The sequence below is a fragment of the Diorhabda sublineata genome, chromosome 7 (assembly GCF_026230105.1).
Source record: "Diorhabda sublineata isolate icDioSubl1.1 chromosome 7, icDioSubl1.1, whole genome shotgun sequence".
In the NCBI taxonomy this organism is placed as follows: Eukaryota; Metazoa; Arthropoda; class Insecta; order Coleoptera; family Chrysomelidae; genus Diorhabda; species Diorhabda sublineata.
Window position 1 is genome coordinate 2,873,940 of NC_079480.1, and position 27,716 is coordinate 2,901,655.

The following is a 27,716-nucleotide window of genomic DNA, read 5'->3' on the forward strand; positions in this document are numbered from 1 at the left end:
TTGTAGATATTGTAAATTGTAGTTCAAATAAATAAATTAAATCTAAAAGAGATTTTTTATTTATAGACTTAAGTCCGCTTGACATGATGCAAACACATGAAAATCACATCATATTTTCACATAATTTAACTCATAGGAAAGATATTCAAACTACTAATTATTTTTCTTTAATTTCTTTTTTTTATCAGAATTTACAAAATAGAACTATGAATTTTACTTAAATTATTTGAGTCTTTTTTATCATTTGTAGCTTTTTCGTTCTTATCAATGTGAACCATTTCTAAAAACTCCTTTTTTCGTGTATTATATCCCGTATCATGTTTTTTTTTTTTTGATATTTCACGGTTCGTTAATGCAATTTTATTTTTTTCGTCGTATTGATGAACTTTTAGTCTATTTTCTAAATACTGAGATGTTTGCCCTATGTAGACAGCATCACAATTAATACAAGGCACTTGATATATAATATTCTTTTGTTTTTTGGCGTTTTAGATTTTAATTTGGTAAAATATTTGGATAACTACCAATTATTTGGTTGGTATCTTAAATAAATGGATTTAGGAAATACGGTTACCCGCCTGATTGTCTCAAAGAATCTTAATTTAGATCTCGATATACTGTTTTCGATTAAAATTTATCTAAATTAGGCCCAATAATGTGATAAATTGAATGATATATTCATGAAATAAAAATGCTGAAAAGATAAAAATACTAAAAAATGTTTTGGGTATATACTTTCTTCTAATTATAGCATTTAATAAACAAAAGAAATTTCTTCTATCAATTCTTTTTATATCCTTCGTCTTCGCCTTGATAGATGTAAAAAATTTTTAGTTTTCATTCCTCATCTAAAAATATTTTTTATTCAATCCCGCTATAAAATGTGACACTTTAAGTCACTCCTTGACATTAAGAAACGTCACATTTTTCATAACCTTCAAATATCAATTATGAAAAGTAGTTGTGTAAAAACTATTAAAGTTTCAAAGAATAATTCTAGTATCTAGTTACGTAAATAACTACAGATTTGTTCTTGGTAACTGCACTGGTTCAGGAAGTGTACACTTAAAACGTTCTTTATAGCAGTACCAGCGCTAGTGTCGCTGTTCTTAGTAGCAGTGCAAGAGAACTAGTTCACTCGTCACTGTACTGCTTGCACTGGATCTAGAGTCAGTTCAACCGGTGCAGTGTAAGACAGTGCAATAAGTGTAATCTGGAAACGGTGGTACTAAATCTTCTTCATCGGACGAATGTAAAATATCAAAAAGTATTAAATCGTTTTCTATTATTGTTAATACTACAAGGGCCTGAATCACATCAAATACAACAATCAACAAATGCCCCAGTGCCCTTTGCACTATATCCGATCGAACTAATTCTATACACTCATGAACTGGCCTGCACTGGTCCAGTTCCAGCGCAGCTACCAAGAACAAACCTTATTAAACAACACGTACATTAATCAAACATAACTTTCAAAGTTACTTAATAAAAGAACAATAATTTTCAAAAATTTTATTATAACAATAAATAAAATTCTACATTATTTTAACGCATAATAATTTTACATCTATAGAAATATCTTTGGCACAATGTTCGTAGATATTTAAAGAAAATAGATTCGACATACACAAGGTGTTTTACAGCAAACGAAAGAGAGTTGATATTCAAAAATGGAGAGAGAGGCACTTGAACAAGCTATCATACTTCGATCTCTCTATCTTTAATATTAACTCTATGAAACAAAACGAGCGGTAAGATATTGTGAAAGTACTTTTGGAAAGCCCCCTGTAAACTCATTTAACCATATGAAAGCGAAAATGAGTACAACGCTTCGGGTAATTTTGAATTTTTAATACACACCATAAACTGTGTTTTATTAAGATTATATCAGCATAACTTTCCTATTATTTATGTTTTTACTTCTTTTTACCTCTAGCAACACCGGTATCAGGGTTTTGCAGATTAACGTGGGAAGGGCCAAACTATCACATGACCTGACCCACGCTAAAGCTGCACAACTCGAAGCGGATCTTCTTATCGTTTCAGAACCCAATAAAAAACTGACTGAGGGGGATGGTTGGGTTGAGGTTTTTCTCTGATTACAAAATATTTGTGAAACGTTTCTCTCTGCAAATAAAAAGATTATAAAAAAATTATATTTTATTCCACTAACACCAACTACTACTCTTCGGTAATTCCTAATTTTTCTAGACTCTCACGTACATTTATTGTAACAATTATTGCAATTGTACAAAATCTAAAAACCCAAAGTGTACATGAGATAATTTCTCGTGTATCAGGGAATATTATATCCTGAACGTTGGCAGCCATATGACATCGATCTTCGATGTTGTCAGATTTATTGTCATAATTGTGTTTTGAATTTCGTTTGTGTTGCAATCGTGACAAAATTTTCTATCATAATTAACCACCAAGAAGAGAGTACCGAACGTTACGTTAAAAATTCAAATTCAAGGTTTCAAACTTGAACAATTGGTTCACTTGATTGTAACCAATGTCATAATTTTGTGGTAACAGTTGGAAAAAAATTACAACAAGGCAACCATGCAAACCAGCTGTTATGTTTTGTAAATAAAAATCATAAGAAACAAATAGCTGTGTTAAAACACCTTGTTTTTATTTACGTTATATCTAAATATAAAATAACCTCCAAAATTAATGCACTAACAAAACGTTATTTTTGGTTTCAATATTTTTTGACAATGCTTAGTTTTTGGAGATTACTTTTGTATTACAAATTACACGAAGAAAGTGGAACTTTGAATATTTGGCATCTGCGACATTAAGTATTATAAAATTCGTTATTACAATATCAGAGCAAATAACAGTATCACTAATAGAAATCACTACTTTGACTACGTTTTTATTGAAGATCAAAAAAATATTTTTATTTGGAAACTCGATCAGACCAACTGCTAAGGATTATGAGATGATTTAAAGATATAGCGATGGAGAGTATGATATAATTATTTCTGTATCAAACACCCTCTCTGTTATACTTTATTAGAAATCATTAGAAATATTTGGACTTGTAACTATTTCACTTATTTCGAGCATAAATGATATTCAGACAAGAAGACTGGAAGTGGTTCAATCTTACACAGAATTTGGCATACTTGAAGTAATTATAAAGGAAGAAATATTTCTCTTATTATTTGATTATTTGAAAACTCAGGGAAACTTCAGTTTTCTCGGATTTGGATATTCCGGTGTTTCTATGGAACCTTTACCAAACTTTAATTCCAAAAAATCTCTAATATTATTAGGACTCGGTACAGTTCTCCCAATGAAATCAATACTAGACATTGGGTGCAAAAAATGTTCAGGAAACTCCATATTTTTATGACTAGTATACCAAGAATCTTTACTCATAGTGCCGTTTTTTGAATAGAAAGGAAATAGGTTGACAAATATTCTATTAGTTTTGCTAAAATGTACTCTGTAGAAATTACCTTCAGTAGCTTTTTCCCACAGAAACCCTTTCGAATCGATTACAGGTTTTGTTTTGGCCATTTTCAACCAAGAACATCTGTCTTGATCTTCTCTTATGAATCCCACATCAACGTCATGGTCCCACGGTAGTATATCCCCGTTTCTCATTGCTCCCAATAAACTTCCAGCTTCTAACCAGTAGCGGATACCAGTTTCATCCAAAACACTGAATAAATGTTTTGCAGTTTTTCGCAAATTCGATAAACAACAAGGTGGCGTCCACTTTTTTTCATATAAGTAAGAAGGCATGGAATCCAAGATTGTTCCAAAACATCTAGATGTTTCCTTGGTACAACCATACCTATAATTCAAGTACGAAAATTACAAAAAACTTTTGTAATTGTGCGAAAATAACTTGCCACTCAGTTATTCCTGTTTCTCTAACAACTTGTTTGATTTTAAAGGTATTATATAGTTGTTTTAACCGTTCTGCTTGTACTTGATTCTGCCTCCACTGGGCATGATGAGATCGAAATATAGGCTTGCCTTCATGAAAAAATGCACCTTTGATTATGTTTACCTAAAAATTATAAAAATTAACCTAAACATCGTTAAGATGTTCCCTAAAGAAATATCTTCTAAATACATAATCATGGCAATTTTTTTATATTAACCAAATATCTACAATGATTTCTCCATTTATCTTTCTGATTATGAACATACTCGTGTTTGGTGATTCAAAAATAAAATATCACTATATTCATGCAACCCAACTACCTTATGAATTAGCACAATAATTTCAAAGAATGATTTGAAGGTAATAGTGTCCCAATGTATTTCGAAAGTTTATAATTTTTGAAGAACAAACTCTTATTATCTTCTCAGTTAAAGAAAACCGTGACCATGAATCTTTATATAAATAGAATCTAGCAAAAATACATTCAAAACAAACTCATACAAATCTAATTCATATCTTCAAGCAAGCAAATGAGAATGAGAAGTATACACTAAAATAATTGAGTAAAAACTAAATCTATTGAATATTGAAACAATAATTAAAAAGCTAACAAAAAATATGTTCTATCTACTCAATTTTCAAAAACGAGCAGCATCAATAAACAAATAGACATTTCTGTACCTTTATCTTTAAAGCTGCTGTTTGAAGATAAAGAGAATGTGGGAATGGCATTAAAAAAGCGTTAGATAACATCCTTAAAGTTGTAGTTTCCAACAAAATAACGTGTTTTCCGGACACGGCGTCACAAACCATACTTTTCATCAAATCATACTTTAATGTCCATTCCCGAATATTAATATTCATTCTTAAACATTGCAATGTGTTTTTATTATTTTTAACAGCAGCAACAACAATACTTCTTGGAAATTTCACAATGGCATTAACCATACTTTGTAGACTCTGCCTTGATGTAATTCTCGTCGAATCAGGAACAAACAGTACATATTTAGACCTTATGTCGCTAACAGAATATTGGTCTATGTAGCTAGTTTTTAGCTCAGGAGACAGCTTTACAAATTTAATATACGGAAGTGTATTATTTGTTAAAGTAATATCTAAAGGAGGGTACGGAAGCTCGTCGTACATTATAACTACGTGCATAGTTGCAAAAGTATTTATAAATGAATAAGAGGTTAGAGTCACATCATTTTCGTGTAATTCAAAGTCTCTTATTATAACTGTAACTAATTCACTCAAATGCTTTTTAGGCGACTTCGAAGCTGGTGGTAGCATCAGTTTATCTTCGATATTTGTTTGTATTAGGCCAGAAAATAAACGAGAAGCGTAGTAAAATGTTAATATTTTTATTATGATTAGAATGATTAAAAATGGAAATGATTTAAAAGATCTTAAACGCATAATAGAAATCAACTTACGAGGCGATATTTAATTCAAAACTTAGGATTATTAGCGTTTTATTTTTGCTTAAATCATATTTGTTGATTTCACAGAACTAAATGAGTGCACGTTAACCTAATATTTTCCTAAAATATTATGTCATATAGGAACTTCGAGAGTTTGCGTAGAAATAGGAAGAATGTATGTACTCATAAAGTGTAACTCACTATTTATTAATAATATTATAAAACATGTATTCAGAAATTTTTATGTAAAATAAAATAACTATAAACAATTATTCAAAACTATACTTATCCATACCTTTTGCTTAGTTTTATAATTACAATTATTTTTGTACTCTTCTTCTATTTTAATTTAGTTTGGCTTTTACTATTTGAGCTATCTAGTAAAAACTTGAAATTTTTGTCATAGTATCAAAAAATGTGAAATAATTCATATAATTGATTCAAAAACAATAATATAAGTTACATAACTTGCATTCAATTGAACATTTTTTTCCATCATTATTCTTAGTTTTCTAGATATTATTACTTAATTTCGAACCATACAGAAAACAAAATAGGATACTTGTGCCAAATCAATTAAATATTTAATAAAATCAAATAATTTATGAAATATATACAAATTTTGTATTTCATTATCTTGAATAAACATTTATTGAATAGATACACTCTAAATTAGAAAGACTTTTCGCTTAATTACCCAATTAAATTTATCAATGTGTATCTGATTGCTCGATTGCTGTCTGTTTACAAGTAATAAGTAGCTAAGCATCAATCAGCTGTTCATGACACTTCGGAAGCTCGTTTTAAAGACATAATTTTTGTCAACAAAGACGATTTTTGGTGGATGAGTTTTCCACCTATGTAAAAATGGCCATGCCACCTATTAATCCTGTTAATTATATAATTGAAAGACAGTATAAAGACAATATTTTTATAAAAAATAAATTGGTTAGTGCTAGATTATCGAAAGCAAGGAATTTATACAGGAAAGATTTGCTTGCACATTATGGGTGTGTGAATGCGATAGAATTTTCCGTCGACGGTGAATATTTAGTTTCTGGTGAGTCCTTTTTATGTAATCATTATATTAGACATATTATAAATAATATACTTATTCGATGAAATGGCGAAGACAATATTTCATACTGGCACAATATGTCAATTGATACAATCTGTATAGTAATTAATAAGATTTATATTATAAGCTCAATGTGTGCTGACAATATACGCGGCAGCTATCACGTAAAATTTGCTCTAGTTGAAATATTTTCAATCTGAATTAATTAAAAATATTTAAGTATCTAAAATTATATATCCAGAAATAGGTACCATGAAATTATTATAAGAGGTTTTCTCAATCTAAGGGAATCATATTTTATATATTTTCCATCAAGATGTGACAAATTTTCACAGTTTAACACAGATAAATTTTGAAATGCCTGATTTTATAGATTTCATCTAATTTGAATTTATAATATTTGACCCCCTACAGTTTTTTTTATTAATTTCTAATTTACATTAGTGCAGAAATCAGTAAACATTGTGTATTTAAAAAGAATTTTGAGGCATCTAATAACGACTTTCAGATGTAAGATCCTCTGGTTCTAAATATTTATTAAGCAACAGGGTGTTTATTTATTGTTTTGCTAATAAATCTTATTTGTTGAAATTGCAGACTTTTTACTAGGACTAAGGAGATTTATGTAATCTGAATCTTATGACATCAATTTTTATTATTTTTTATTAGCAATAATACTTGAATCTTGTATTCATACTAGATATTTTTTTATATAAAAACCTCCCATATTCTAATGAGGGTGCCATCTTTTTGTGTTTATTCCTCTATGTCCTTTCCCATTTACTATGATCTTTCATTTCAATAAATAATTTCACACCATATTTATATAATTACCAAGGAAAAAAAAATAATTCTTGAAATAAAGTTTCCAAGTATTTTTCTTGAAATATATTTTTCAAAATGTAGTATATACTTTTAGGTGGAGATGATAAACGAGTACTTCTTTGGTATGTTCCTGGAGCGATCTATGATCAGGGCTCTCCAGTTGTTATGACAGCACCCCACAGAAGTAACATATTTTGTTTAACTTTTGATTCTTGTAATGAAAAAATCTTCTCTGGTGGAAATGATGATCAAGTACTTATTCATCAAATAGAAAGGTAATTTTTGTAATTTTTTAATGTTTACAAAAAATCGAATAAAAATGAAAAAATAAAAGAGGATATTTAAAAATAATTCAAATAGTAATAGATACATTTAATTAACAGAATTTTTTGTGAAAATTATGGATGTAGGCTTCAAAATTAACATTTAAATTTGTTAAATGATGTTTTAATTATTAACCAGTGATTAGAGAACAATTCTCATAATCAGGACTGATTTTTGTGGTAAAGCAAAGGTTTGTTATATCTAGTTTGAATTTCCAAGGATTTGTAATGCACAATCATAAAGAGATGACTAAAAGTCTAATGCTAGATCTGGAGAGGTTGTCTTAATGCTCATAGGTACATATTAGAGGCACAAATTGTACTTTTGGCTTAGTTTGTAGAAAAAAATCTCTACAATTGTAAAATTATTTTGAATTAAGCAATGGTGTGGTCAACTAACAGTTTCTCCACCTTACATTTATACCTTTGAAATTCATTGTAATGTGATGCTGGGTCTAAAGAGATCATCTTAATACTCATAGGTATATATTAGATACTCAAATTGTACTTTTGTGTCTCTTTATAGAAGAATTTTTTTAAATTATTTTGAAGATATAGAAAAACTAAGCCATGGTGTAGTCAGCTAACAGACCTTAATCTAATAGAGCTTCTACACCTCAAAATTTACATTTACACCTTTGAAGTATCAATAATATAAAACATATATTTTAGTCGAAGTTTAACAACTAGTATTCCACATGATAAGCCAGTTTATGGTGTTAGCATTCACCCTCAGAATGATAACATTATCGCTACAGCCGGAGAAGATGGTAGAATATTGTTATTTGATATTAGAGAAGTTCCTAATCAAGGTGATATAAATTTGGGAAACAAAAGTATCACTTAATAAGTGATTATTTGATCTGTTTTAGAAGTTCAAGTAGTTGCCCAAGAAAATAGTGGTTTTCACTCTGTGATGTTCAACCCAATGAAACCGAGATACCTTGTAACAGCAAATTCTGAGGAAGGTATAGGTCTTTGGGATTGTAGGAAACCCAAAAAGTAACTAATACAAATTTAGTAGTACTTCCAATACAAGAAATTATATTTTTTAGTCAACTTATCCGTTATGATACTCAAAGTGGTAAAACTAGTGGAATAAGTGCTTGTTTTGATAGTACAGGAAAAAAGGTTTTGGCTCTAAGGCGTCGTTTACCACCAGTTTTATATTTGGCCGAAAATGAAAATGCCGTATGTCAATTCTATCATCCGCAATATTATAATTCCTGTACCATGAAGACGTGCTGTTTTGCTGGGAGTAATGATGAATATATCCTTAGCGGATCTGACGATTTTAATTTATATATGTGGAAAATACCGATGGATGAAAGTAAGAAATACTCAATTTCCCAAAAAAGCAATCGAATAGTTTTAATTTTTAATGGCGTTTTTAGGCGAATGGGGTAGTTCTCATATGGTATTAAGGGGTCATAGGTCTATAGTTAATCAAGTACGTTATAACAGCCATAATAATTTCATAGCCTCTTCTGGTGTCGAGAAAATGATAAAGGTAGTTTTATTTTTTTTTAAAATAGTGTTAATTAAATATTGTATTTTTTTATTTAGCTCTGGAGTCCGGTACCTGTTGGAAATTGGCGTGGTTCTATCCTTAAGGAACATACTGAACCTGTTAGAAAAATATATACTCATGACGATTACATGAGTTTAGTTGGTAATACCGATGTGAGTATAACTTTATTTTTTTTATTTTTCCAATTGCAGCAAATATATTTAAATAAGTCATCAATGATGTATATCTATTCCTATTTTCTTTTATGTGAATTTTTATACCTTTTTATATACAGGTTACTTCTAATTTTTTGCAAAAAAGTCTTAGGTGATTGTTTGTGTAAATTATGATGGGCCTTTCTCAAATTTAACTGAAGATAGAAACTTGAAATTTTGTATATTCAGTACCATAGCGAAGATATAACTCCTGGTATTTTTTAAATACTCCTGTTGTGTTAGAAGGGGTTGAAATTGTTAACCCTTATTTTTTTTATTATCAAATCTTTTTTTAGAGGTTTGATTTCATGAAATGAACTTGAAGTTTCTGTTTATTTAAAAACTTTTCTTATTTCTCAATTTTTTCCTAGAATCAATAGATTTGGAGATTGTTTCATCCCATGACTTTTTAATCTATTTTCCAACTATTGTGATGTTAGTCGGCAAGCGAATCATAAAATATTTTGCAAAATTTTGGTATATCTAATTAAAAATAATGATTTTCAGCGTATAAATCACGATTATAGTGATCAATCAACTTGCGAAGATTCGAAAATGATGGCGTTTTTTGATTCGTTGATACAAAGAGAAATCGAAGGGTGGGATTCCCAAACTGACGGCACCTTTTCGACTGATAGTGATAGTGAAGAAGAAGTAAATTGACCGTTTATTCCATATAACAAGTTTTAACTAATCTGTTTCGATTTTTATAGGATTGGTCTAAACTTATTTCTAAAATATTTAAGAATGGTAGATGTAATTCGGATGAACCAAAGAAATATCGATCGAATAGGATAACTCAATTAATTTCGAAGAAAAAGAATACGCTAGCCAAGTTGGCCCATAGTAAATCTTCCAGTTATAAAAAAAAGTGAGTAAACATGTAAAAATTTTGATGTAATACATCTTTTCTGACCTATAAAGGGCCAATAAAGTGGTAGTATGTAAAGAGAGACCACTATTTATACATATATTTTTGGTTATTGCATTTTTCTCTATTATTGGTGTGAATTATAGTATTGATACATATCAGGAATCAATTATTTTTACATAAATTAAGATTTATAATTCCCTACTCAAAATTATTGTCTTCTGTCGAAAATTATCTACCAACTTTATTTTCCTACTGTTGTCTAGACTTTATTGGCAATCTGGAGTCATGTAATATTCTCCAGATCAATTCCGGAATCATTTAAAAGACTTTTTATGACATAATGAGCACACTGGACCTATTAGAAGATCTATGTGTCCAGTGGTCCCTTACTATCAACTGATTTTGTATTTTTATTAAAGGAAGGAAATTTTGAACTGTAATTGATTATTTTTTTTTAGATATCATCAGAAGGTTCATAAAAGAAAATCTACTAAATCTAAGTACGGTAAACATAATGGTTTTCACAAAAAATCTCATAAAAAGTGTCCAGAAAGAGATTGTTCGATGCCATCTAGGAAACACAAGAAATCAAATGGTAGACCATCAAAATATTTTACTAGAAGTGTGAAAAATATGACTGATAATGATTCAACTGAGAATTCTCTCGATACACCTAGTACTAGTACTGGAATTACTAGTTCGGAAAGATCCATTTTCAGGTAAATAATCAGTGAAAGGATACTTACACATATTGTGAATTATCTAGAGTTATTTACCTGAGGATAGCAATAATTTTTCTATGTTCAGCCCCCTATGGTGTTGATTGAACACAATAAAATTTCCTCAAACGGTATTTAAAAGGGTTAAATTTTGGTTTTCAGAGATTCAAAAAAAACTACATTTTATTTATAGATAAAAAATAAAATTTTTGACATACATTAGGCCTTTAAATAATATTTGAGGGTGGAGATGTTTGGTACACTTTTCTTTTTAATTTTAGCTACAATTTCAGAAACAGTGTCAATAGAAAAAGCACTTCTTTTGCTTTATAATTGTGCCCTTTTAAAAATGTGTAAAAGAAAGAATAAAATTATTCTGATATGCTTCTCTCCATTATGTATGTCCCATTTCCTTGCCCTGCCCGGCCCTGGGGTGGTTTTTAGATACTGTTAGGGGAGGTTTGGGGAACATAAACAACATAAAATTACTAAAATTTTTATATTTTTACAATGTTATTATATATACCGGTATTTGGTAATAATTTTTTATTACAGATATGTGAAAAGTGTATCTAAAGATCTATTAGTGTTGTTTTCTTCTTTTTCATTATTGTTAAACTATTTGCTTCTTCAACAGACTTCCTTCGCTTTTCTTCTTCCTTTTTACCTTTACCTTGGCTTCTTCTTCTTCAAACTGTCATATTTCCTCTGCATAGTTGTTGATCGGAAATGAAATGAAGACTTTTCAAGGGTAAACTCATTTGTTTTGAATAACCTCACTAAATTCATAAAATCTCATAAACATTATATTTAAGGTTAGGTTGCTGCTTTGGAGAAAAATTAACTTCTTAAACCTAACTTTGCAAAATCAAATCATGATGTTTTAAACCTCCCAAAGATTTTTTTACTAAATATACTTACTAATAATTTTTTTTTATTTCTAGTCATATCTACTTGAAAATTATGTTTTTAAACCATTATTTTCCCCATTTTAAGGTTGTTTTAATTCTTGTAGGGGTGAAAGTGAAATTCAAGTGTCTGTATACTTTCTAACGAAACTATTTTCTATCAACCCTGTTTTACTAATATTTTTCAAACTTTAGAGGTTTGAATGTAGTTTCCTTATGTGTTCTTTTTTCATTCTATACACTGAAAAAGTGCATTTGCACCTCGAAAGCAAAATTTATACCTTTTATCTACTTATTGTAGATTGAAATTTTTATTTCCAGTCAACTCTAGTTCAATATTATTTGACTTTTGACCCTTTTTCTGAGATTATTACCATACTTGCAGGGGTGACAGTGGAACTCTTGTCTCTATATATGCTGTAGAAAAAAAATTATTTTGCTTTACTTTTTATAAACTGAATTTATTCTACTTTGTATTGGAGCTTTTCCAATATTGATCAACTCTGTTCCATTACTGTTTTTCAAACTAGATTTTGGTTGTTTTTTTAAGGTTTTTTCACAATTGTAGCAGTGAAAGTGGAATTTTTATCTTTATATATGTTGTAGAAAAAAAATTATTCTGCTTTACATTATGGAAACTGAATTTACTCTACTTTATATTGGAACTTTTCCAATATTGATCAACTCTGTTATACCACTGTTTTTTAAAATAGGTTATGATTGTTTTCTTATGATTTTTTTCGCATTTGTAGCAGTGAAAGTGGAAGTTTCTTGTCTATAAGTGATTTTTTATATATTCCGTATATGTGTCACAAGTGCATTTTAAATATATTCTTCTTTAGATCTCGAAATCAAAATTTTTCGCATTTATCTACTTATAAATGATTTTGATAATACTTTTAGAACCAAATTATGCCAATACTAACAAGTTTATGTTTTTTTTTCTCTATTTTGTGCATGCCGAAAAAAGATTTTTCGAAATATTTTCTATATCTAACAAAGCGATATTGTACTATCTCAGTTGATATTTAGATTTGTTATTAATACAAAAACAGATAGTAATTCAAATCTTATTAAGATACTCAATAACCAAATAAAGAAATGCATTACTAAAGTAATAATTCACGTTAACCTGTATTTAAATAGGGTTAAAATTATTATTTTCTACGGATAGCTGTAATAGTATTGCAGCACCTCTTTATCTACAGATTAATGACATTTTTAACTTCCAGTCAATCTTATTCCAATACTATTTTTAAAACCAGATTTGGATCACTTTTTTGGGGTTATTTTCAAACTTATTTGTATATATGTATCTATATAAGTTTTTTGAAAAGTGTATTTGAAGCATAATTCATATTCAAACTGAATTTGGACTGTTTTTTAAATATATTTTCAAACTTGTAGAGGTTTAAGTGGAATTCCCATGTATACATAAATAAAAAGTGCAATTATACACTTTTTGATCTCTGTGCCATTTTATCTAATCTTCACTGTTTTAATTAACAAAAATACTATTTCCAAACCAAATTTTGTCTTTTTTCTAAATAAATCTCTGAAAAAAAAATGATTTTTTATAAGTTTGATTACTATAACGACTTTTGTAGCAGTTAATTAGTTAATAAACAGTTAATTAAAACTATTCCATTAAACTATATAAACACAACTACTCAATAAATCCTGAAGGTTTTCTCACCTCATCAGGTAGTTGCAATTAATTGTACAATAATAAATTTTATTTTCTTAAAATTTGCAATTAACAGTAATAAAAAAATGATTCAAACAATTTGGAAGATTCTGTATCAATTAATATTTTATTGTTTAACATCAATTGAAATTTACCATTGTGACCTTAATGTCTCTGCAGATTCTTCCTCAGGAAGTGGTATTAAGCATGACTTGGAGTATATATATGCCATGGTACACCATTAACCATATTTATATTTTCCATTAATGGGTTTTCCATAACATCAACATTAATATCAAGTTTTCCAAATTAACTGTACTTTATCAATGTTTCTCTTATTTTAAAATACCCTGTATAATACCATTTTATATTGTTGGAATAAGGGTATAATATTCGTTATATATTCTTCTTAAAAATTTTAGACTGATTGAACAAGACTCAGATGACGATGCTAGAAATATGAATGAAATAGATGGAAACGAAGAATTGGAAGCTAATAATCTTGTAAATATTTTACCTACTCCCTTAAACGGTTCCAGAGATAGTTTGATAAATATATTGGAAGTAGCCAACGGAAATACTAGTAGTAGAACATTGAGGTGAAATAAAAAACATTCGTACTTTATGCGAACATCCTTTACTTTATCTATTTGTTATTTTAGATCTTCTACATCGGCTGCTCGCCTCACATTAAATGAAGATCCTCGTCGAGTCCAAATGAACGGTGCGAACTCCTTGACCGGTTCTCCTGACAATCCCGATCAGGGTTTCAGCGAAACTAGCGATAGCGATTTCGAGTATGCGTCCACACCAGCGAAACGTCGACTCGTCAGCGTTTCGGATTCGGGCTGCGGGACCGGTCCTAGTTCAAGTAGTAGTATAGGTTCATCGAAAACTTCCCATAGATTACAACCGCATTGTTCCAACGACGAAAGAAGTCCAGACAGTGAGAGGTGTAGGAAGAAATGTAGGTATACTATGAGGAAAGCGAAAAGGGTTAAAAAGAAAATCGGTGTTGATTCCGATGAGAATTGAATTTTTGCTTCTATTTTCATTTGATCCATTGCTTTTCTTTATTTCAATGATAAATTTAGCACAGTTATTTTAAAGGGTTGATCTTTCCAGTATTGGATTAAAAATATCGGGTTAATTTTACCACTATGGTAAATAAACTATTTAATAAAATATTTCCAAGGTCGTATATATGTATAGGTGATTAGGGTGATGAATCACTAGTAGTTCTTTTATTCCTGATCCTTCAATAAATTTTATTACATCCACTGCCTTCAGTTTTTCTTGTTCTTTCCAGTATGCTACCAGTTGCGTATCCCTGTAGTACTTGAGGGTTACATAAATTATAGTCTCCAGGACTTGTATAGAGAAGAAGAAATATAATGTTCTTATCAATTCAGTTTTTACGATAAGATTACAATTTTTGATTTTTTATTCATCATCAGTATTGTTGTTTGTACTTTAAAGTAAAAGTATCCATTTGGTTTTAAAATCTTCAGAATGGTTATATTACTTACATTAACTTGTTCAATAATTTGTTTACTTGAACAAAAATCACTAGCAGCACAAGAATTTCTTTTTCTGGTTTATCAAATTTTATTTATAGACTTCTCATATAGAAGTTTGTTACTTTTTTTGATTTCAAACAATTTTGAATTCAACCACTTTTTCCAAATTATTTATATAGTGTAGAAACTGTCCAAATTGCATGAGTACAAAAAATTTTTTCCTTTATTGATATGAATAACCCACCAAATATCATTTTGAAAATTTGTACATAATCCTACCAAGAGTGGCCCCATCTGCAAGAAAACATCTAAATACCACTTTTCAATATTTTTTATAATCCTATTAATAGTGGTTTGTTTAAAAATTATTTATCGATATAGGTGACACCCGAAATAACATTTTTCCAAATTTTGATGTCACAACAGTATATTTAGTGAAAAATTTCAAATTTCCACGAACATGAATAAATGCATCATTTATTGATATTATCGACCTCCTCAATATCATTTTTCATATAATCCTACCTCTAACTGCAATAGTACAAGTAAATTAATTATTTATTGATGACGGTGACATACAAAATACCATTTTTCAAAATTTTCAATAATTCTAAACCACTATATGGTGTAGAAACTGTCCAGTTGCATAAGAACAAATAATTCTATCATTTATTGATATTATTGACCCCCAAAATATTATTTTTCCAGTAATCCTACCCCTATATACAAAAGTACAAGAAAATTAATTATTTATTGATGTGGGTGATCCCCCAAATAACATTTTCACTTTTTAATTATCCTACTAGTAGTGGAACACAAATTAATGAATTATTTAATGCAAATCAACGAACAGCCAAAAGAGCTAAAGACAAATTTCCACAAAATTCTTTTAAAGTGTATCAGGAATTCAGTAGATCAAAATTAAGTTTTAATTTGAAATTTCTGTCTAGTAAAATTTTCACACTACTGTAACTGATAATTTTTGATTTTGTAATATTTTTTTTTTATTTCATAAATGCTTTTTTGTAGTATTTCCAATAATCGTGCTAAGTTTATCGATTTTTTTTTCAATTTGGAGGAAGTTTTATAAAAAATATAAATTCTGGTGAAATATTCCTACTTTAATTACCAAATTAAATCGATTTATATTGAGTTTTAGTATCCCTCGGAATATTAACTTAAATAAGTTGAAGGAATGTTTCTGAGCCTCCAAATTTTTCTCTCCACAAATTATAGTCTTGTTAAAGTTGATTTTTTCTATTTATAATTTTCTGTATTATCATACAAATTATATCTATAAAAAAATAAAAAATTGGTTTTATTTCTTATAAGTACATAATATATCATTTAACTGTGTTTTTATTATTGATATGCAATTTAGCATTCCGATAACCTTACCTACTACACCGTTATGGCTCGATACAAGTTTCGTCGAGTTGTAGCTATATAAAACACATCAAACTAAAAAGTTAAACATAATTATTAGTTTGATGTGCTTAGTTTTTTAGTCATATCATAATTTAAATCATAAATATACGGGGCGGCTATTTTTATGTAATAATTGTGAGTTTTTGGAATTTCTTGCCACAAAAATTGTAAAATATTTCACAAGTATACAATTTATATATTTTACTATTGAAAGTATATTTCTAATAGATTTTTTAATTACATCAAAACCATATATATTTAAAATACAATCCTAAGTTTAATTACAAGTTTATCTATATTAGATAGTTGTTTTAGTAAAATTAAATAATTTATTTTTATTTTATAAGAAAAATGATATGTCAATTGTCATGATTACATATTTCTTTAGGCAATTATGGCACTAGATGGAGTCTGATTCAAACCGCACGTACCATCTCCTCTGTAAACTCTGTAATATCCTTGTTCGCCCCAACTTGTTCCCCAAGAATTTTTCACTATCCAGTAAGGCATAGTTTTGTTGAACAAAGGATAATCTGAAACAATTTAAATGATAATAATTGAAAATTGACTAATATTTGTTGCAGCATCCTGTGTAGGAAACCGTATCCAATTTTCTTTTATTCCTAGGAGTAAATAAATTTGATTCTGGTGACACATTTATTACTAGAGACCATCTGTATGAGGACCAAGTGGAGTTTAGTGGCAGAGTTAAGGTATCGGGGTCTCTAGGCACAGTTTTTACTATGAACACAGGCTTGCGTCAGGGAGTCCTACTAGCGACAAGACTGTTCTATGTCTCAACGCAAGAGCATCCGAACGAATCTCGAAGGAACTACTTGCACACGGAACCTCGTCTATGCGGACATCATGGTTCGGCTCTTTCAGAAGCAGTTGACAATTTCGAGCGAGCAGCTGAGGCAAGATCATGTACATGAGAACCTCGACCTCCCAAACCACGTTCCTATTGTGCCGCCAATTCAAATATCTTGGGGTTTTGATAACTGAAGATATTGACGTGACAACGGAGATCAAGGCCAGAGTTCCTGCGGTGAACAGATGCTTCTGTGCAGTCCAGAGACCGGTCAAGTTTAGAGGGCTCTCGCGAAGATCAAAGCTCACAATAGAGACAATAAAGGTCGATTCAAACATATCGGTACCGTGACCTTCATTGGAAAAAAAAATGTTGGCTGACGAAATTCTTAGTAAACTGAAAGGGGAAACGTGACAGCTTGGGGTTCTTCATATTATACAGAACTAGTCGTTCCCGAACCAACTCGATGAGAAGCTCGTCGTTCATATTACAAAAATGAGGTACACACAGAAAATATTGAGAAGTGAATGGAGCAAACTTTTTGTCCCGGTACGAATATGTGTGGATCGACCTTAATCCGTACCGTAATCACATACAGATGCGAGACATGAACTATGACGACGACAAGTGAGCGGATTTTGAACTGTTAAAATCCTATGAAAGATTTTTGACCCTGTTTGCGAGAACGGAGGAATGTTGAGACAGCTGTATGGCGAGGTGGCTGGGACACGTAAAGGATGTCTTCTGATCGATACTCGCGCATCGACTAAGAGGTTGGAGGACGTTGAAGCGGACCAGATCCAGCTAGGGGTTCGATGTTGGAGGCACCATGCTCAGGACAGAGAGGATTAGTAGTCGATTGGTGAGAAGGCCGTGGTTCTCAAAGGACCGTAGCGCCGGTTAAATAAGAAAGAAACGCATTTATTTCATGTATAATTGCAATAGTTGTGTAGAAAATGAATATCTGTAGGAACATACAGACTTTACCGTTTGTAAATATACCAACAGGTGGAATTAATTAACAATTAAGTATTTTCGATTCCCCTTGTGTTGATTTATTAATAATAAAAAGCAAACCATAAAAAAATTGTGTAAAAAGTGTTACTTTATTTTTTAACCCCTCAAGTATCATCATATTTTTTAAAATAACATTTTAATGACAAAAAAATTGAGTAGATATTATTTATCGGCAATAATAAGTAATTCTAATTATAAAATAGGTTATGTTATATGCGATAATTAATTAAACATGGTGTTTATAATATAACAGCACTAGATGGTGTTTGATTCAAACCACATGTCCCATCTCCTCTGTAGACTCTGTAATATCCTTGTTCACCCCAGCTCGTACCCCAGGAATTTTTCACGATCCAATAAGGCAGGATTTTCTTTCGAATAGTACTAGCTGAAAATTCGACATATACAATAAGGTAATACTTGAAAAACTGTTATGATTGCACTGCAAAGAGGGAAAAAAATACTCACTGTGAACACCATATCCAACTATCAAAACACCGTGGTCTAAACTTTTGGGGTTACAAAAGATTTTGAAAGGATGTGATACTCCTCCCATATAAAATTGCATAGCATTTGCGTTTATAGCTATGGCGATAGGTCCGTTTTTCGTTAACCATTTAGCCATATCCGTTTCGTTGTGGCTAATGTTAACGGCGCTGGTAATTCTGGCTACAACTTGGGATGTATTAAAATGACATTTTTCGTCTCTTCCGTCATAGGGATATTCCTTTTCTGACTCCAGACCTCCCAATTTTTCAATAGTCCTGCAAAAAAATTGATCGCATTATCCAACGGTTAGTATTTTCGTTTTAGTTAGAGATATTCATGCGCAGGAGGTCGAAGAACCATAATATGAATTGAGTATAAAAATGAACGAACCTGTATGCATTATCCATTAATCCACCGTTGCATCCTTCGTCTAATTTATCACAATCGACTAGTTCTTGTTCGGAAAGTGAAGTGAGATTCTTATATTTGATGGCGTATTGTCCTTCGACGTTACCGGTGGTACTGAAAGCCCAACAACTACCGCAAAATCCTTGATCTTTAACTTCAGTTACTGCATTTTTTTCTCTCCAATCGAAACCTGTCGGTAGATCTATATCCGGAATTTCGGCTACTGGAAATGGAACGTTATTTTCGCTTTGAAGATCCGTACGTAATCCGTGAAGACTAGAAAATTCTTTTTGGGTTAAATCGGCAAATTGGTTTATACCATATTTGGCGGTACCTAAGAAAATGGTTGTTATTGGTAAAACTATATATTTTTAATCGATGTATATATAAAAAATTCAACTGGATTATCAGTAGCGAAATTTTTAAGTTGGTATTTGTAGAACCGTTGGCGATATTCATACTGAACACACTATTTACACTACCACTACACCAACAATCATAATTACACTGACTGACGCGCGTTCAACTTTATACTGAATTTTCCCGCCAATACAACTTCTTCTGCGGAAATTAATTCCGGCAGGAATCCTCACAATAATTTTCGCGGGAGAAGTTGTATTGAATATGAAACAGGTGAGTCAAGTTATTAGTTTTTATTTAACCTGAAGACGATAACTTAGTTACCGAAACGCGCGTCAGACAGTGTAATTGTGAGTGTTGGTGTAGTGGTAGTGTAAACAGTGTGTTCATAACAAAGTTTCTAGTTTGTAAATAGTTATTAGAAAGTGGCTAGGTGACAATATGTTCCACAAACACTTTAGATTAGAAAACACAAATGATTTCAGCAACTTAATGGTATACATAACTAACAAGATAGAAAAAATATGAATTTTGATGAATTAATGTACGTTTTTTTCGTTATGAATTTTGTTTTGCTCTGTATTTGTTAAATGAGTTATTGAAAATCGTATCGCGTTTCCAATACAGTCAATGAACAAAAAAAAATTCGATTATGGAATTTGGAAAACAAAATTAAATAAACTAACCTTGTTCGTATTTATTCAACAAATCGATCATGTTCAAATTGTTCTTGAAAATTGACAATCGATGTTTGTATTCAGCTTTTGTTGGGTAATTTTTCGAATATTTCAGTTGAAAATGTTTAAAAAATAATTTTACTGCATCTTCATCTGAAAATAAATATAAAAAATAAAAGACCATGATAAAATTAAAAAAAAAACACTGGAAACGAATCTACAGTTTGGTATCTCAAAGCAACCTTCAACAATCCTCCTGAAATTCTAGTTAACATCCACCCATCTACTACATATTTGCCCCCAAAGCCGACCGCCCACGATACAACTATTTTGAAACCAAAGGTTGCAAACCAGTTGATCCTGCAAAAATTTTTCAAAGTATTCAGTCTCAGATGAAGAAGACGTCATCGATTATTATCAATACTGTAGTCAAAATGTCAACTGTAGACTGTTTGTAACAGCACAAGAACTGTCTTGGACAGATAGAACTTTTATATTTCCCATTTACTACAATTGTAGAATACCCTTTACATTTATGATATTTGCACCGGAGTGACCCACCCACTGTTGGCCAATATTCAACATCTTCTTCTTCTTCTTAAAATGTCAACTGTAGACTATTCGTAACAGCATAAAAACTGTCTCGGACAGATAGAACTTTTATAGCTTTTTATCGAATGTCTATAAAAAACTGCAACCGTGAAATCATGGTCAAATACAACCGATTGTTTCGACATAATAATTCCCTATTCAAAATTATTTAATTTCAAAAGCATTGCACGAATGTAACCCATACAACATCTTGTGCTCTGACTCTGACTCACTTCCTGATGGGAACTATTAGGATCTGTTAATCATCTGGTTGGGTGATACGAAGCGTTCCTTATTTTACCCTCCATTAAATCTAACTTAAGGATTATTGTATTCATCAAGATTTATGTTACACGATTCTAATGGGGACCCACATAAAGTGTTTCTTATACATTTGAAGTATACGTAACAAATTATTTACTTTATTTTATATCGATGTGACTCTAACGACCATACATATAATTATTTATAGCCTTTTTGTACAATGGGATTTTAGTATTTAAATGTGGTGTGTAAACAGGTACGGATACGAGGTTCTTAATAGTTAGGATTTCGTCGAGTTATAAAGGAATATGGTCAACCGAAGATACGTTACACCGATTACAAACTAGTTTCATTTCAGTCGACTTGTGTGCGGCTCCCCGCTGTTATACGTTGCCAAACCGTTTCACGGTCAACTGGTTTGCAACCTTTGTTTCAAAATAGTTGCATTGTAGGCGGTCGGACTAACAGTAGGAGAGAATCTGTGACATTAAGAAGAATCATGCAAAACTTGGTATTCGATGTAGTCAGATAGTCGTCCTATTATAAGTTCCTGTGTCTATCACGAACATCCATACTGACTCTATCACATATCGTTAGTTTAAATTAAAACCTAACCTCAAAAATAAGGCAACTGTCCGATAGAAACCAAAGGAGTTCTAGAGATACTAAGATGTTTCAGAAAATATAATTTTTATTTTGTAATAGATGTTGTGATAATAATTCATTTAGTTTAACACTTTATTTCGTTATAGTTGTACCAGTTTTTGTTTTTTTTTTCAGTTGTCTGTGTAATTTGTTGCATTGACCAAGAGTTGGAACACCAAAGGGGTTAATATGTTCACGCAATTTTTCCTTATGCTTTTCTGCTTCCCTCTTTATATATATCGTCACAATAGAGACTCTAAGAATTTTTTAACCGTTGCATCTACGTTATTTCAAGATACTATTTTGAATGATGGTAATTTTGTAGGTGTATACCCATAACCGAACTCCTTAGATCCATATATGGGCATCAATATTTGTATAATAGCTCCGGAGTGTCGATTTGTTGGTTGCTATTGTTTATATTTATTTGCGTTGGTTCTGATGACATGGTCGATGGTTAAATTTGAGGTTATACCATGAAGAATTCCTAGAGTTTTGGATTTAAATGACTGGATAATTTTTATATTCCAAGAGCTCGATTCTGTTTGTCCATACAAGGGGTAAGTATAGTTTTATATATTAGAATTTTGTTTTTTCTTGATATATATTTTTGATTTTCATGTCTAGCTGTTTTCTTTTGGCTTGACGTGTGAGTTCCACGTAAGTTTTCGATCTAGACGAAGACCTAGATATGTCACTTCATCTTTCACTGGAATAATATTATTATTAATGGAACTTTGAGAATTTTTAATGCAGTTTTAAACTAGAACTCACCACTAAATCTACCTTGAAATAAATAACTTACGAGGTGGTATATTTACGGATCTCCTTTGTCTAAACGAAAGGTGTTCTTCATCGCAAGTGATGTTCGTTTGTCTTCCTTGCGGTAACCAAGGTTGGTCCCAAATTTTGAAATGACATTCTTTGATTGGAGCGTCTTTAAGTACACCACAAGTTGCCGGATCCGCGTCTTTTCCTTTTTCGCAATCAGATACTGTGACATGGGCTTTGATGCGATATAAAGAACCGCTGACCACCTAAAAATTACATTTTTTATTGATAGTGACATAAAAATCATAAAATTTAATCGAATACTGTTACTTCGCTTACCTGTCTCGATGCTTCTATTACATCCAAAATTTTATATTTGTTAGTATGAGAAGATGATTGATCCAAATGAGTTAACGCATCTTTTAGATAATTTTTGATCTGGGGGTCGTCGGTAGAGATCGAGTTAGTACCACCTATAAAATAATATTGTTAACACCCTGCGGTTCGATTATTTATTCAACGACATTTGGAATGTTTATACTAAAACAATTCAAAATTCTTCACAATCACTGTGAACTGTTGTTGAATAATCAAGTTCGGTTAATAAATAATCGAATTCAAATATTTTAACCCTTAATTTGGCAACGATCTAATTTATTGATAAATTTTTTTTTTTTGAAATTGTTCTTTAAGGTCTAAATAAGCTAATTTTGAAGTTTGAAAAATTTGGATTCATTTTTGGATGAGATATGCAATATGTATCCTGTAGGATACTTTGCCAAATAAACTGGTTTAAGGTTGGCGGTAGAAGTAATGAAAACAGCAATCAACAAGATCATTGTCTCGTCCTTTGACACTTCTGGAGCTTGTGATGCATCCTCTGCATAGAAACGTTCTTCAACGTATACATTTAAAAATTTGCTCGCTGCCTGAAGTAATACATTTTCATTCTCCAAATTTTCTTCATTTTCTTCCTCAAATCCAGAGTCCGCCTTTGGTTTAGGAAGTAATGGAAGAATATAACCAGCTCTTGAAGTAAAATTTTTGCTCTGAAAAAGAAAAAAAAAACATCAAAATGGGGTTGAGAAGACAAAAATGCTAACAAATTCCTAAATAAAATTAAAACCAAAATAATAAAAATAAATAAATTTGGAATTGAGGTAAAATAAATCTGATTTTTGAAATTAATATGATTTAAAAAAAATAACACGTAAATTTACTATTTACTAAATTGAATTGATTCGGTTTTTGTTCAAAACAGATGTTTACATGTCAATACAGGTGAATCATAATTTAAAAAAGGTGAATTCGGATTATAAATAATAGTAAATTCACTGAAAACGTACCCAATCAGAGGTCGATGCTATTCCTTTGGATGAGGCTGATTTCACTGTTCCAATTTGCAACTTTCCAACACAAACTTTCACTCCAGGTGTGTGTTGGAAACTGATGGAGGTTACTGTACAAGGCCTAAAGAGACGATGCGGTAGATAATGGAACTAAAATAAAGGCGCTAAATTTGAACAAAAAATCAGGGAAATCTTTTGCAAGTTACACTGCGAAATTAAGGGTTAAGAAATACCATATACATAGTAAATATAATTATTAAAATTATTGTTATGTACGTAGTTTAAGTTCATTAACCCTTCTTTGCAGGATTTAGCAGAATTTGGCAAAAAACAATATGCATCATACAAAGTTGAATCATTAGCTTAGTACTAAATAAAAATAAAAGAAGATATCATTGGATATTTTTAATTTTTTTTTATAATTAACAAAATAATTATTATTTTCATTTAGACACAAATTGACTCCACATTAACTACATTTACTTCTTCTTCTTCTTCTTCTTGTAGTAGTAGGACGAGGTCCTGTCAGGTCTGTCATCTGCACTCTTGTGACGCCGATGTCCAGCTATCGTACCAGCGTTTTCGGGGCCTACCGATTGGGCGTCTTGTGTCTGGTTTCTGTGTTTTGGCCCATTTGGCAATCCGTTCTGGAGCCATTCGTTCTACATGGTCTCTCCATTGTCGGCGTCTTGCTCTTACCCATCTAACGACATCTTGTACTCCCAGTTCTCTTAAGGTATCTGTGTTGGGTATTCTATCGTGGAGTGTGGTACCCTTTATTGTTCGTAATATCTTCATCTCTGCTGTTCTCATTTTTCTCTTTGTTTGTGTTGGGTCTGCCCTTGTTTCTGCGGCATAGGTTAGTATGGGTCTGATACAGGTCTTGTAGATTCGCGTCTTACTTACTTTTACATTTAGGATATTTGCACCGGAGTGACCCACTGTTGGCCAACGTTCAGCACCTTCTTCTTCTTCTTAAAGTGCCATCTTAGGACACCAAACAATTGGTTTGAGTGCAGTTAAAGCATTCCCTTAAGTTTTTCAACCACCTTTCTTTCTCTCTATCTTTCCCTGCATAATCAATCTCTAGAATTCGTATCGTTGTTCCCACCGAAGTACTCTAATTTGCAGGCTTTTATGGTAGTCACCACCTTCTGTTCTTATATCTTTTGGAGGTGGAGGAGCTGGAGAACCTTTTTTTCTTTTTCATTGCAGTTCATCCTCAAGGGTGCTGGTGCTTGCACGAACCCGTTTTGTTTCTTTGCCGGTTCCTTTATTACAAAGAACAAAAGTTAATTCATTTCTGAATTGGCTTATTGTGAGAAGATTTTTCTTACGGTGGTTTCTTTCTATGAGATTTTTTTCTATAAATTATCCAAGCATTTATTACTGCAAGATCCAGTAAGTAAAAAAAAGCAAAAACCACTTTTTTTGATTTTATAGTTACATTGTTTCTACTCACAAAACTATCCATATGGTCTACACCTCCCATATGGACAAGTACTTCCATTTTTTTTTCTTGATTTCCTTTACATATCTGGAAACCTTAGTGACATGTGAAGCACCAGCGTAGGTGGATAATAGGGTTACCACTTTATTTTCCTACCGTGCCACACAACTCATGTCTACATCATATTTTTTCTTCGTAACTTCTTCGAGGCACTGATTTATTTTCTCTGGTAATTTATTATTTGGAATTCTGTTTTGTTGGACCGATGATAATGAGGTGTAGAAATTATCGAAGTAAATAATTCTTGGTACTCCCCGAAGCAAACGAACCACCACATATCCTGTAACACCAAATAACACGTATAATTTGAAACCCAATTTGTGGGGCTTATTGGGCAGATATGGTCGAGGAAGTGTCCGAGTTTTGTTTTTATGGAGTCTGTCTTGTTCTAAGGGTTTATGCAGATCATTATTATTGAAATGTAATGATAATTTAATTTTTTCAAATCTTTTCAATGGTATTGTCGAAGCATATCATATCCAAACTTTGGGGACCGGTGAAAATTTCTGCACTGACACTTATTTATGTCAGATTCAGTAAAATATGTAGATGAGACGGGGTATTATATAATACGTTTGTTTGTTTTACTTTGTAATAAAATGGATGAAACACCGGTATGGGGTTTCTAGTTGAGTTATCTCATAAGGAAAAGCAGCATTGTCCGTAACATATACCATGTTCTTTTTTTCTTCATATCAATTTTTGTTGTCGATGGAGTAACTGGGCAAATAATTAGATTGCTGATCAGTATCCTCCTCCTGAACAAGAGGAGGATAAGTGTCAAGAATTTCTTCTACCATATCAGCAACTACACTTTCCTCAGCTTCATTATCTTCGTCATTTTCTTTCTTCTTAGTTCATCAGCGTTGTTTTTCTCAATATCAGAATTTTTTCGTCATCAAGGGCATCTTCTGATAGTCAGTCGTCTTCCAATTGAGTCAAATAAGCTTACATCAAGGGGTTTTTAGAATAATAGCAAATAATAAAAATATTTTTCCCATACATTAAGAGATAACTGCGTAGTGATGTAAAATTCCATCGTGTGGAATTTTTTTTTAAATTAAAAGCAATTTTTTCAAAAATTGCTGTAAAAATAACAGACACACATGTGACACTTGCTTATTTTTGACAGCTATGTGAGGTATCCAGACACGATCAACTCAAAATGAGCTTGTTCTCTTATATAATTTTTGGGCGTTCAATTTTATGATGGAAATTTCTACCATCATGCAGAGAAGGATTAATGATCGACAAAATGAAATTCATAAGGACTTATGTAATTGGATATTATGAAATACAAATTGTAAAACCTGGAATTCCCGCAGATCTTCTTTGCTTAGAATGTTCGGCTTCTTCTTTTTTACAAGTAACTTTGGTTTCTTTCGATTGTGGTATCCACGGTTTATCCCAGATTTTGAAATTGCATACTTGTACAGGGGATTCTTTAAGAACGCCGCAATTTTCGGTGTCAACTTTACTGCCTTTTTCGCAATCTGATACGGTTATACGAGCTTTGATACGATACATTACACCGCTTACTACCTGAAAATATTTTAAGACATTATTTATTAGAAATATTTTGATAGAATTTGTTTATCTTAATCATAGACACAGTGATAGTGTTTCGCGTTTTAGATAACCTTCTCAAATGATTATTTCAATCATATTGTACCATAAAATAATACTGGTATGCTATGAACTTTTTGAAAATTATTTTTGGAAAGTTATCTTTCTTTATATCATATTTTCAGGTACTGATTTGATTATTCTGTTGATTTTTTTACCTTGCAAACTTCTTCAGATATAATAGATATAAAAAACATTTTTTTGCATCAAAACTATTTTTTATTAAAACTAAAAAAACGTACAGGTTCACTTATACATTTAGAGTTTCATCATGCTTAGTACAAACTCACAAAATAAACTGTTTCAACTTCTTGCGTCGCTTGTGTTTAATATTGTTAATTTCCTTCTGTAACATTCAGCAATCATGTTAACTTCCTTCTTCCTTGATAATATTTTTCCGTAGCCCTCATATCTTAATGGAATCTTCTGTTTTCTTCACTAAAAATCTTGAGATTTTCAGGAAATCGAGTTAACGTTTCATCTTCTATTCCAATTTTTTTTCCACAGCTTTCATACTTCGATGTGTCCTCCAATCAAAATCCTAAGATTTTCTGGGAAGTCTAAGTGTGATTTTAGAAAATCACGTCAACACTCCATCTTCTTTGAAAATGTTTTTCCGTAGCCTTCATTTCTTAATAAAATCTTTCTCTGTGTTCTCCACTGAAAACCTTGAGATTTTCAGGAAAGTCTATGTGATTTTCGTGATGATTTGCATTTATTTTAGGTCTCTTTTCTATTAAAATCAGTTGAAAATAGCATATTATTTTCATAGAA

At 31.1% G+C, this 27,716-nt stretch overlaps 3 protein-coding genes across 7 annotated transcripts in view; 1 reads left to right on the top strand and 2 right to left on the bottom strand.

Moving 5' to 3' along the window:
• Positions 1–1,506: 1,506 nt before the first annotated feature.
• LOC130446479 (ribitol 5-phosphate transferase FKRP) lies at positions 1,507–5,445 on the bottom strand. 2 transcript variants are annotated; one of them, XM_056782765.1, is made up of 4 exons: positions 4,595–5,445; positions 3,876–4,036; positions 3,477–3,817; positions 1,556–2,130 (listed from the first exon to the last, which is right to left on the bottom strand). In XM_056782765.1, exons 1-4 carry the CDS (start codon positions 5,330–5,332, stop codon positions 1,886–1,888), a joined length of 1,485 nt encoding a protein of 494 aa, XP_056638743.1. In that variant the 5' UTR covers positions 5,333–5,445; the 3' UTR covers positions 1,556–1,885. The 2 variants fall into 2 exon arrangements, with proteins under 2 accessions (XP_056638742.1, XP_056638743.1); XM_056782764.1 differs by having other exon boundaries at positions 1,507–3,817.
• A 644-nt stretch (positions 5,446–6,089) lies between these two features.
• Positions 6,090–15,745, top strand: LOC130446922 (DDB1- and CUL4-associated factor 5). Its single transcript, XM_056783448.1, has 12 exons — positions 6,090–6,397; positions 7,335–7,515; positions 8,236–8,375; positions 8,436–8,565; positions 8,619–8,893; positions 8,958–9,073; positions 9,130–9,246; positions 9,796–9,942; positions 10,002–10,159; positions 10,621–10,881; positions 13,899–14,075; positions 14,139–15,745. The coding sequence occupies exons 1-12, from the start codon at positions 6,205–6,207 to the stop codon at positions 14,509–14,511; spliced, it is 2,268 nt and encodes a 755-aa protein (XP_056639426.1). The 5' UTR covers positions 6,090–6,204; the 3' UTR covers positions 14,512–15,745.
• Positions 15,746–16,599: 854 nt separating this feature from the next.
• LOC130446921 (uncharacterized) overlaps positions 16,600–27,716 on the bottom strand; it is a 30,737-nt gene continuing 19,620 nt past the window's right edge. For 2 of the 4 annotated variants that reach the window (XM_056783445.1, XM_056783447.1), the window contains 7 exons: positions 26,627–26,858; positions 22,797–22,930; positions 22,492–22,723; positions 20,196–20,339; positions 19,132–19,483; positions 18,721–19,016; positions 16,600–16,957 (listed from right to left, as the gene is read on the bottom strand). In XM_056783445.1, the coding sequence (XP_056639423.1) occupies positions 16,809–16,957; positions 18,721–19,016; positions 19,132–19,483; positions 20,196–20,339; positions 22,492–22,723; positions 22,797–22,930; positions 26,627–26,858 (1,539 nt within the window). In that variant the 3' untranslated portion in view covers positions 16,600–16,808. Of the gene's footprint in view, positions 16,958–18,322; positions 18,641–18,720; positions 19,017–19,131; positions 19,484–20,195; positions 20,340–22,491; positions 22,724–22,796; positions 22,931–26,626; positions 26,859–27,716 lie in introns of those variants that run through there. The other 2 variants (XM_056783444.1, XM_056783446.1) reach the window with 1 other exon arrangement.